Source organism: Belonocnema kinseyi, chromosome 2 (genome assembly GCF_010883055.1).
Source record: "Belonocnema kinseyi isolate 2016_QV_RU_SX_M_011 chromosome 2, B_treatae_v1, whole genome shotgun sequence".
Lineage (NCBI taxonomy): Eukaryota > Metazoa > Arthropoda > Insecta > Hymenoptera > Cynipidae > Belonocnema > Belonocnema kinseyi.
This window is the reverse complement of record NC_046658.1, coordinates 74,625,095-74,637,201: the sequence shown is the minus strand read 5'-3', so window position 1 is coordinate 74,637,201 and position 12,107 is coordinate 74,625,095. Positions and strand designations below refer to the sequence as shown.

The 12,107-nt window shown below is 32.8% G+C and overlaps 1 protein-coding gene across 2 annotated transcripts in view; it reads right to left on the bottom strand.

Annotated features, from left to right (window-relative positions):
• The window catches only part of LOC117167625 (homeobox protein aristaless-like), a 171,263-nt gene that overhangs the window by 33,526 nt on the left and 125,630 nt on the right, over positions 1–12,107 (bottom strand). For both annotated transcript variants that reach the window (XM_033352695.1, XM_033352696.1), the window contains exon 2: positions 3,736–4,087. In XM_033352695.1, the coding sequence (XP_033208586.1) occupies positions 3,736–4,087 (352 nt within the window). The remainder of the gene's footprint in view (positions 1–3,735; positions 4,088–12,107) is intronic.

Below are 12,107 nucleotides of genomic sequence, written 5' to 3'. Positions count from 1 at the left end.
TATAGGAATTAAGTGCGCTTAAAAATGGTACATTTTACGAAAAGTATACTTTTGCTATAACATTTTCAGTCTTATATAGTAGATATTTATGTCAGAGAAAAACCAAAACTCCACTAAAATGATTTTCATGAAATTTTTAGTGAATTAATAGATAACCTTGAAGATAAACTTCTTTTTAGTTTTTAACATACGTTTACGCTGACTATTATTCTCAAAACTGCTCTCTATATTTATTTATACCTGTATGCATGTTTGTATGCATGTGTGTATGCATGGGTGTATGCATGAGTGTATATGATTTCTCAACATGAAAGACTCCTGAAAAAATATTCGCCTCAATATTGCTTTTCATTTATTTTTAAATGGATCATTGATTTTCTCCCAGTAATTTTACAACATTTATCCGATGAACAAATTTTTATCAACATTTAGAGAATGATTGCATTTGTTTTCTTCATACAAAACTAAGTTGAGTTTATCCTGGCATACTCTGTTAAGATGCAATAATTTCCTTAAAAAGTATTGAAAACGTATAATTCTTAAGGATTATTTATCAGTCCTTCGCTTTGAAATCCTCAATCAGCATCGACAAAAAATAAGATTCTAATCCCATTCAATGTTTATCGAATCTGTCTTTCGTAGCCTCAAATAAAATAAAGACCATGCATTCATGTTAGATATTAAGTCGCACTCTAGAAGTATGCATCTATACAAATTGTAAAATATTCAGTCAATTAGGAAAATAAAAAATCATGATAAAAAATAAAACATTACTTCATAATTTAAGCGGGGAAAGCTAAACGATGGTAAATCTAATCAACCTAATTTTATAGCAGATGTAAAAAACCTTTCCAGAGGAAACAAATACAACCGATTCTGTCAATTATGTATGTATGTGTGGACCAGTTTAATAACTATTGTATAAAAAAAATAGATGACGCTGAATTTACATTTAATCATCGAAGGAAGTGCCGAGGGACATAGCACCGTTTGGCTTCCATTGGTATTATAAACAAAAATAGTCTATAAATCTTTAGAAAATCAACTAGAAAACGTATTTTCATGTATCTCATAAACAAGTAAAACTGTTTAACAAAAAAGAGACATTTTCAGTATTAGTACATTTTTTATTTTGGATAGAATGTCTCCAATTTCGCAATATCTACTGGTCAAAATCCCATAATAACCTTCGAATTTTTGAAAAATTGAATATTGTAATATTATTCGTTTATTTAGTTTGAACTCTAATACCCTGGATTTTTGAAAAAAAAAACTTAATTTCGTAAAAAAGTGGACCTAGCTCCGTTTCTCTCGCCTTGATTGAATTATACAAAAATTAGTAAATGAAAATAGAGAAAAGTACTAAATTAAAATGGAATAGAAAATTTTCATTTAAAGGCTGTTTTATGGTACTAAAATCACTAAAAAAAATTTCTTTGACGCAAACAAAAAAATTTGTTGGATTGCAATTTGTTTGATTAAAAACAATTTTCAATTGGATAAACCTTTATTTGAATTCAATCTAATTTTATTTAAATTGAGTATAAAATATAATTCAAATAAACATTTATTTGACCCTTTAGCAAAGAAATAGGTCTAAGCTTAACAAAACTTTTGTTTTATTTAAAGAAGCTTTGTGTGAATAAAATAAAATTTGTTTGAATCAAAGAAACTGCATTTTAAAAAATTCGGGATGAGAAATAATAAAAAAAAAGGTCAATGATTGTAACGTCACCAATAGAAGTGGACACTTTTCCAATTTGTTCTAATACAGGCCTTCTATCTAGGCCCTATCAGCATCAGATTGGATGTGCGAAAAATAGTTCAAAAATAGTTATTATAAAATTTATCTCAGTTATATGTTACTCCTTAGTAATGAGAAATAAATCATAAGACCGAAAACATGAAAAACAAAAAAAATAATACAGGTGGATAGTGCTACGCCCGATGTGCGTAACCATCATCTAAATGGTGCGAGTGTAGGGTAATAACGTAAACTCCCAGGTTTCGAAGTGAACACGGAACAAAATTTGCATACCGACTAAATAAGTGAAGTTTTCTCAACGCAGAGGAAGCCGATGATCGATGAACTGAAATGTACTGTTAAATACTTTTGGAAAATACCTAACCTCTTGTAACCCGCGGCGAGTTCTTCGCTCAGGGCATGCCTGAATATTCGTATACATAGTATAAATAATCGTAGGAAACTCCTTTAGTGAGAAGTGATCAAAGAATCATACCAATCTAGGAACTTACTCTAGCACGGTGAAAAGCTATGTGTGTAAATTCCTAAATCGCCAACAGCGCGGTTGAGGTAATTGTGGTATCCCACCACTATTTTCCTTGCGTCACTATTCCTTTAAAGTTAAGCAGTTAAGGCCTTTCTTAGTAAGACCTATGCTTACTCATGTAGGAGCTTCGAACCTACCAAGGACTCATTCTAACTATCTGACAGGTCTATTTATTTTCTCTATCTGTTCAGTTCCCTTTCAGAATAAAGAAATGTTCAAAGTTTCTTCTTAATAACAGCTTTATTTTCAGGTAGTAAAATCATCTAGGGTAACTCGGCGCGAACTTATATGAGTTAGAAACATTTGAGCAAAGTTTCTGATGTAAATAAATTCTATTTATTTAATATTAAACCATACTCTTGCCTTAATAAATTCACTGTTATAAATTCAAGTTATATAGATAAATATTGTAAAATAACTATTTTATTTAGACAAAATTTGTGGCGAAGTTTTAAATTATTATTTACGTAAAAAACCACTTTATACACCTTATTATGCATTTAAAATTATTATTACTTCAGTCACTTTATTAAAAATATTTGAAATTTACCAACCAAAAAATAGCCCTGAGTTTTTATAAAAGAAAAAGTTCCCTGCAGTTTCCCAATTTATTCCCGGATCAAAAACAATTCTTCACGGTTACCTCGTGTAAACCTTAAATTTTGCAAATTGAAGCTTAAAAATGTTTTATTCAAATGTTTAATAATTTACACGTATAAAATGGAAACTCTTAACGTTATGTAGTGTTCAATCAAATTCCATTAAACTACAAAATTATACTATTATAATTATTCCAGTTAAATTTTTTCATAAAAATTTGTTCTCATATATACATTACCGGCAAGAAGTATGGAGCTAACTAGGGTATGTTTACTGCAATAGTCTTCTAATTATAATTCAGAAATATTCCGAAAAAAGTCTACTTATAGAACATTTTTCTGGGCTCAATTTAAAGGTAAATTTGCATACAATTTAATAGCCGTTTTGACAAAACTGTACTTCCTGATCTTCCAAGATCTGAACTTAGAACAAATAAGTCGTAATAACTTTCAAACTTTAGCCTTGCTTTCTTCTAAATTTGGGTTTATATATAATAAATTTCTAATTTTCCTGATACAAATAATATTTTGACTATTCATTTGAAGGCATTTTGTTCAAAACTTATACTATATTGGTTCACTCAGTAACATCGTACTTATCCTGGAAAAATAACATCAATTTTTCAACTTTCCCACTATTTTTTAGTAATTCTTCAGCTTACGAAATTTACAAAACTTACGAAACTTACGAAATTGAGATAAATATATCAGAAGACAATGCCGTGAGAAACGTTAATTACGATCCGGCAAATCCAGAAATAATTTAAAAATGAAATTTCGCTAGACACAATACAGTTTAGGTGTGAAAAAATACTAAATATTAAGAAAAAATTATTATAAATTACCTCGTGAAGACATCGGGGTAGTGGGTTCTGGAAAACGCCTTCTCGAGTTCCTCAAGTTGGAAGCTGGTGAAGGTTGTACGATATCTCCGTTGTTTTCTTTTCGGTGCAAAATCGTCTGCTTCAGCCTCACTTTCAGGACTTGTGGGCGCAGCCCTGGGATGTGCACCCTCGTCTTCGGGCCTTACTTCCTCTGTAGAAATGCCCATTTGGATCTGATGGCTCTGGCCCGTTTGCTGGTGAGACTGGCTCACCTGGGTCACGTGTTGACTCGCCTGGCTCACGCTGGAGCTGCTCGTGCTGCTCGCAGGACTCGTCTGTGAGACAGCCTCGCTGCTACCACGTGCTGGATTATCTGAAATGAAATACAGCTATTTATTTAGAATTATAAAATAAAATCATTCTGGTAAAATTATTCCAGAAAAGGTTTTAAGTCGTATTCCTTCTCTAGCTCGACTGTTACAAAGGGTGTCCTGAAAGCAACCTTTTCATGTTCACACTGAAGACTTACAGTGTCAGAAACTTCACGCTGAGTCACAATCTCAGTCATGTTGTAGTCATTTTATTTTAACCGCTAAATTATCGCTAATTAGGCCAACACGCAGGAAAGGATTTGCGGTCCCGTTTCCGCTAGTTTCGTACTTTATGACGCAGAGCCGACCTCCTCAACACTCTATAAATAATAAGTATGTTACTATCAGCTGACGCTTTCGGGATATCCTCAACGTAAATTCTATCTTACTAATTTACTGGGGGTTTCCAGCAACGAAGCGATAGCCGATAAAAATTCTACGTATATTCCACACATCTCTTTCCCAAAAAAAATATCAGAAATGATTATCTCAAATGATGATTGTATAAGTTTACTTTAATAAGCCATAATTCACTAATCGATTCCAATAATACTGCCTTCCTTTTATTAAATTACGCCAAGACGTAATAAACCCTAAAATTAGATACATTTTCTACATAAACTTATTACGGACATAAAATTAGTAATGATGACGATCCTTAAAATTCTGCGTTCAAGATTTGGTGAGTCTTGTAATTCATATTTCGCGCAATTAGTAGTAATCGATGATAATATTGAAATGTTAATTCAAGGCACGACCGCCGATGTACGGCATCGGTCAATTAAACCGGTGTGCCCTTACCCTATAGTCAAGTATTAAAGCAACATGCATTACACGTACAGGCGATAAGTTTGATTGTATAAGATGAGATGCTCGAACTTAAATTTACCTGTGCGCGGATGCATTTGTATGTGTGTGTTGTGTGCACGTACACTGAAGGTAAGCCATTCCTTTCACCGACCTTGCCGCATTAATGATTCCGAGCAAGCCCACACCTCGGCACGTTCGACGCTGCCAGTGATCATGTAACAGGCTCGATTTGCTTGTAACGACTGGAATCATTCTCACTCATGATCGAAGTTTGATAGAGATTCTCCTGAAGATCCAGAAAATCGTTACGAGCACGCGACGACCAAATTTACGTGTTGCTACATCTCCAGGACAATGTACCAACAGAGGAAATATGTTTTTATATCGGTGTAATGTAACTCTAAAGGGAGGTGGAAACTTATGATGGTGTAAATAATTCTTTCTGTCAAAGTATTAATTGTGCACACGATACTTTTTGTGCTACTCTTGTTAAAAACAATCATGTGCAGCAGATAGAGAATTTTTGGTGTACTTGACAATGTTAGATTGTAAGTGAAAGGCAGAAATAGCGTACTTAACGGAAGGGAGACTTTAGGTTCTAGCGATGCAATTTTTTTTTTAAGATTCTAACTTGTGTGATGCATGTGTAGCGGGTGTAAAGTTTTATGTAGCAATAGTAAAGTTTCATACAGCAGCGTAAAGTTTCATGTCCGCCTTGCGGCAAATTGTGCACGTGCGTATGTCACTGGACTGAAAGCAGCTACATTACGCCTGCTTTACATGAATGTAATGGCTTGTTTTCAAGGGGGGGGGGGGGGGGGGGGTGAAACAAAAGCATTTCTATTTACATATATTTACGTATTCAAATTATTTTTGTATTTCTGCATTAACTTTTTTTAAATTAAATTTCCAGGTTGTGTGTCTTTGACAACTTACGTAAAAACACATTCTATGGTTTCAAAAAAAGGGATTGACAGCCAGCCACACTGTCGATGGTTTGAATTCTGTATTATTACTATTATGCTAGTGGCAACTGTTAGTTTTTTTCATTGAATACAAATTTCGAATTAATATTACGAACATTCCAAAAACTTGATATAAGCGAAAAAGAAATTGTTCGGAGAATATCATTTTTTTATTGTTTTAAGTATCCTGTACATTTTTCTGACAAACACTGAGAAAATCTTGACGACTAACACTTGCAATTTGTTATGTATGGTAAGCGGACATGTGTCAGACCTGGGGCGGACTAGACTGTCAAAACGAAAATAAAAAATAAATTATTCCAATAATTTCAATTTATTATATTTTTTAAAAATTGTATACATCCTGGAAACTTTTTAAAAATGGTGCAAAAATTAGGTTGATTGGCTCTTAGACATTTTTATGTTATGGAAGGCTGATCACTGCCAGAATCGAGCGTTTATGATCGACTGCATATACGCAGTCACGATAGACTCATATAGATAGGTAGATTTAAAAATTTTTCTGAAAATAATAAATCTCATAACATTATAAAGTGAAAAGGAATATCATCAAGAAATTACAAAAAAATTAAACTGAAGACGGTCATCTCGAATTAAAATTTTAAAATTAGCATCGATATAAAGTAGAAGAAGTATAAATTAAAAATTAAAAAATGAAGTGATTATAAAGTATTCTGCATTACTGTCTTGAAAATTTGAAATATTTAATTAAAAAGAATAAAAGTTTTTCCGTTAAGTTCATAAATAAACATAAAACCAAATACATTTTAAATCATGCAGGCCGGAGTGGTGCGGGGTGACATATTCAGGATTGGCTTGTCAATGAGTTATATTTTTGTACAAGGAAAATAAGAAGACAGATATTTAAAAAAATTTTAATTAACATGGGGATATTTTTACGTTTTCCACGAATATATAAAAAGTTGAAGGGTATCATGAGTATTTTCAATTTTTTTTCAAAATTAATAATCTACTGATATGACATAAATTTTCCATTTTTGTTTTGTTTTTTCAGAGTAAATATATAAAATCGGTTCACAAAGAGTGAAGAAAATATGACAAACTGAAACAAAAAAAGGTTTAAAGTACAATTTTCCACAACCACATTTTTTTTTAATATTCTTTAAAACGGAAGGTCACTCTATTAATTTGAAATTTTACATGTATTTCATTAACAAGCCATTAAACCATTAAACCCACCGATATAGATAACCCGCAGAAACTTGTTCTACATCTATTTTGCTTGAAAAAAGTTTCGTTTATTAACTAAAATATTATAATCAGGAAGTTGTGAATAAATAAGAAATAGCTTAATATATACAGTTTTATAAAATCGGGAAAACTTAATTAAAATGAATGGGCATTTAAGAAAATATATGCACATATTACTGGATACACAATAAAACAGTAAAAAATCGATTTCATGTCTATCACGTTTCCTATCTATCACATTTACTCCACATGTACCTCATACAACATTGTTCGATGAAACTCATAAGAGTGAAGATAACCCGCATTTCGTATCCGCCGTGTAAACGTTACCAGTGTATCCGGAAGGTAAATAACTCACCTTATCGAGCGATATCTGCCGCCGAGCCGGCTAACAAAAAGAATCGCTGATAATTCGTAATTACCGTAGTTATCAGGCAGAAATCGAACACAGCGTAGCATCACCGGTTCTTGTCACAGGATGCATTGATGCGTCTATTAAGCTGAATTTGCAAGTATGATTCGAAAGTACTATGCCTCGGGTTATACAGCTCGCAAGTGAGAAATCGTTTGTATAAGTGAGCTTCATGCTTATCCTCATTCGCACGACTTGTGCACCTACACGGATTTACATACTCGGGATAAGCGGCTGCAATGAGTCGACTAATTAGTTTATTACACCGAGTTAAGTTCCATGTCTATAAATCGCGATTTCTTTGCATCTCGTGGCGTACCGGCATATCTACTTTACATAGTTCCATGTAAATATTATTGCATTTCTAATAACTTCCAAAAGAGACAACCAATCGAATCTAAAAGATTCACTTCGAAAATCATTCGCAACTTTATGCGCGACAACCTTTCGTCCCTCAAAAAGAAACAAAGAAAATCAGCTGATCTTTATCTCACACCTGGCGCGGTTTCAGAAAATTAACTTGTTATAATCGAAACGAGTTTCCAATGCAAATTCTTCTTATCGCGATATTTTCGATTTCATGGCGAGAGCATTCACGCGACTCGTTTACAGTTCTGATATTTGCAACTTAATTTTTAAGATTTCACGCGTGTACAAGGACCGTTTATGCTTTAATGTATTTTGCTTTTCGAGAGGTGTAAGAGTAACGTAATAGAACATGACAGGTGAATGGAGGAGTTTGCATTTAAAATGAATATAAGCTAATACAACATTTTGAACCATTCTTTTAGTGAATGAAAATTGTCACCACTCATTAACTTTTTGAATATTTTATCTTATGTTAAATATTAGTTAGGCTTCGGTTCTTAAATTGGCTTTTACAAATTTAAAAAAGTCGTTTCTGTCAGTATAGAAATTTTGAATTAATATTTAACTATTACTTTCTCTATTTCGAAACATAACAAATTGGCATTTTGACACTGAAAAAAAAGTTCATGGTAATTTTATAATTATGAATAACATGCTACATTGGACTAACAGAATGTGTTAGAATTATATTTTTCTATACACTTAAATGAAAATTGGTTTCGAAAAGGGATTTTATAAGATTTAGTAATATTTGATATTGGTTTGAAAGATGATTTAACCGGGTTGAAGCATGTTTGATGTTGGGTTGAATATGGTATTAACAATGGCTTGAACGTGGTTTAAACTTGTATGAAGCAGGGTATAAACAAGAAAAAATGTGGTGTAAAATATGGCTTCGCCAGGCTAATCTTGTTTAAGTACCGATTTTACCAAGTTGAACAATTTTTTTTTAAATCAGGACAATTAAGGTGCAAAGTAGTCTTGTACGAGTGTAAAGCACTTGAAACCGTTACAAATAGTATTAGCCCATTTTCAGCTATTTGAAAATAAAAATCTTTGCTAGGTTTGCATTAAGTCTAAACTTCAGTTACATTACCTGTAACGAGTATGATACCACCTGTTTTTCGATGAATGTTTAAGTTCTTGTAATTTCAATAACATATTTCGTACATTTTTTAAATCTAAATTTGGCCGAAAGCTATCTAAATTCTGTACGAAATAAGCCCAGGGTAGAATTATTTTGTCAATTTTCAAAGAGGGTATTGCAAAATTAATGCAAATTTCAATATTTTCTTTTGTTTTAAATAACATGCGAAACAATAAACATTAGCAATAATGTTCTTGGAAAAATGTGTCCATTCGTACCACTATTGACATTGTGTTTGGTCTCCATTTTTCAGCTCGCTCAATCCCTATAAATATTGGTAAGAATGGTTACATTTTGAGTACTAAGAAAATTTGCATCCTTTTATAATAATGATATCAATGATGACATAATGCTAATTTTTTGTAAGTTCCCCCCTTTCTCGAATGTGTTACGTAATTTACGGATAGCCCCTTTGAGAAAACTAACATTATGATACATTTTTTTTTAATAACTCGCTGTTTCAGAGCATGCTTATTTTTTTGCACGTCAAGAAGAATTTAATTAAAAAATTGTTTAATATTGAAATTAGCTGTGGAAAAAATCGTCTTAAGATTTTAAGGACTTGTAAGAAAACTAATTGGGGAACTAAAGGCAGTTCGTAAAGTTGTTTTTGGGCGTTACCCTTCGATTTTAACTGACCAAACTGTCATAACTCTCGCGAATTATCATTCCCATTACATAGCAAGGGCCTGTGGCTACACACATATATATAGGTGGTACTTGAACACCTAAAAAGACTCTTTTAAGCCACTTGCTCACGTGCAGGAAAGTTAGTCTTTCAGTCTGAAAAACCTGGAGAACGTGGGACGGTACGGTGAGTCGTTTCGCCGTAAGATTACAGTGTTTACGCGAATTAGATTTTGGTTTCGGTAATTTTCAGTTAATAACGAAGTGAGCGAACGAAGGAACGCTAAGAACCAGTCGAGACCTATTAATACCATTATATTGTGGAAGGCTACCTACGCCCTCCCTTACACGGCAAACAGCTCTTCATATACAATACACGTTGTACGCGTTGAAACATAATAAAAATAAAAGGAAAAGTGCGCTTAGGTTTCTACTCTCTTGTATTACCGATCGCATTAGACAGCGGCTACCTGCATTATAATCTCATTTCCGATAAATTGATCCGATTAAAAATATCGCATTAACCTTCGAGCCGTGATCACGAGATCGCCGCTCTTAAACCGCGAGGAATTCTGATGCCTTCTTTCGCTTTTTCTGAAAAACGATTAATCTAATTACGGTTCATTACCCAATAAAGAATCTCGCTCCTGCCGTATTTCGTTCAAAGAAAATCACTTTTGCGGGCCTTTCTTGGGAAAAAAGTCCCAGTTGAAAATGCCGCAAATTTTTCATACTCGCCATAGTTTCTTATAAGGCTAAAACTAAAATACTAGATGATTCGTAATTTCAAACATTCTATGATAAATTACTTTGAAATTACTTTATTTTAAACGTTTGATTTTACAAATTCTCGAGACATATTTAACATTGTTCAACTCTGCGTGGTTTTAATATTTGAGTTCAAATTTCAATGGTTTAGTTGAAGAAAACTAAGGGAGAATTTTGAAATATCGGTCAATTTAAGCATTATTCATTTTAAATGATTTGAATTAAAAGAAATATAATTTTTAATCGATTAATTTCGACATTCTTCAATTTCCATGGTTCAAACTAATACATTTCTCAGTTTGAATTACTTCAAATCTTTGTAATTGTACCATCTTGAAAATGTCAGTCTCCGACTTCACTAAAACTATAAATTTGCCTAAATTGGGGATTGAGAAACAGTAACTGGTAAAAGTGACCAATTTTTAGTTACATGCGTTCTCGAAAAATCATTTGTCCAAAAAAAATTTCTAAATTTGTCCTTCCATCCGTCCTGTTTCGACCTTATGGTTTTTATAACTTCTATTTTGTGAATTAGTTATTGAATTTCGTTGTTTGGGATTTACGACTTAGAACTTATTGCTGGGGGCCTTATATTTTTGGTGTTATGGTTTTACTCTTACGATTATGGGTCTTTAAGTTTAGACTTGCAGTTTGGGACTCTCGGTTTAAAACTTACAAGTCTTTGGGACATAAGGCTTAATACATAATGTTCATGTTTTAGAGTGCGGAATAAAGAAAAAAATTAAGAAATCTGGTTTATTATTGGTTTTATTATCAGCCTGATAAAAGCATTAGGCTTTCACAGTAACAATTGTGAATAAAGATATAAATATTTTAAATACCCTTTCTTGTGGGCGCATGCCACCTACTTTATCTAGTTTTTAGAATTATATTTTAAGCCCTCTAATTCATGTTATTTGCATTGTTCAAATGAAACGTGAATGGATAAAAAATAAACAACAGATTCGAATTCAAGGTGAGACTTTCATCAAGAGACACCTGCTATTTGACGCATTTAAAGTTTTATAAATAATTGCATTTTATTAAATTGAAATTTTGAATGTAAGTGGGATCAGAGCTTAACACCGTTATTGAAATTGTACCAAATTCATATTAGCCAAACTCAAATGGAACACAGAGCGGGTTCTGGTCTAGATTTTCCGCGGTAAGATATATTTTTTTTTATTAAAAATAAGAATGCTGAAAATAAATACATGGAAGAGTCAGTAATCCGTGACATCATAAACAGAATACCATTTACCCTGGTATAAAAAAATGATACGTGAAAAAGTGGCCTAACAATTTTGATTTAATCTGATTTCTCTAGATTGAAAATAGATTCGTCATCTTTTTCATCACTACACCACGGTGAAGAATTACGAGACTTGAATGTATCTTTTAATTGCTTTCGGAGATAATTAGTCGTACACTTTCTCCGGCGATAATGAGGCAATCGAGGGTCTATAGAAGGAAGATGAAGCGCGAAACAAAACAAGCTATAACCTTTCTCTCCTCTTTTCACGTGCGAGCTTGGGGCTGTGTATACAATATACACTCTGCAGTGAATAAACGCCCTCTCTCGAACACAATCTCACGATAATACGCATCCACTAACACACATCGTCACACATTCCTATTTACATGATAATCTTTACAACATAATAATCGGCAGATACCATGCAGAGGTGCTT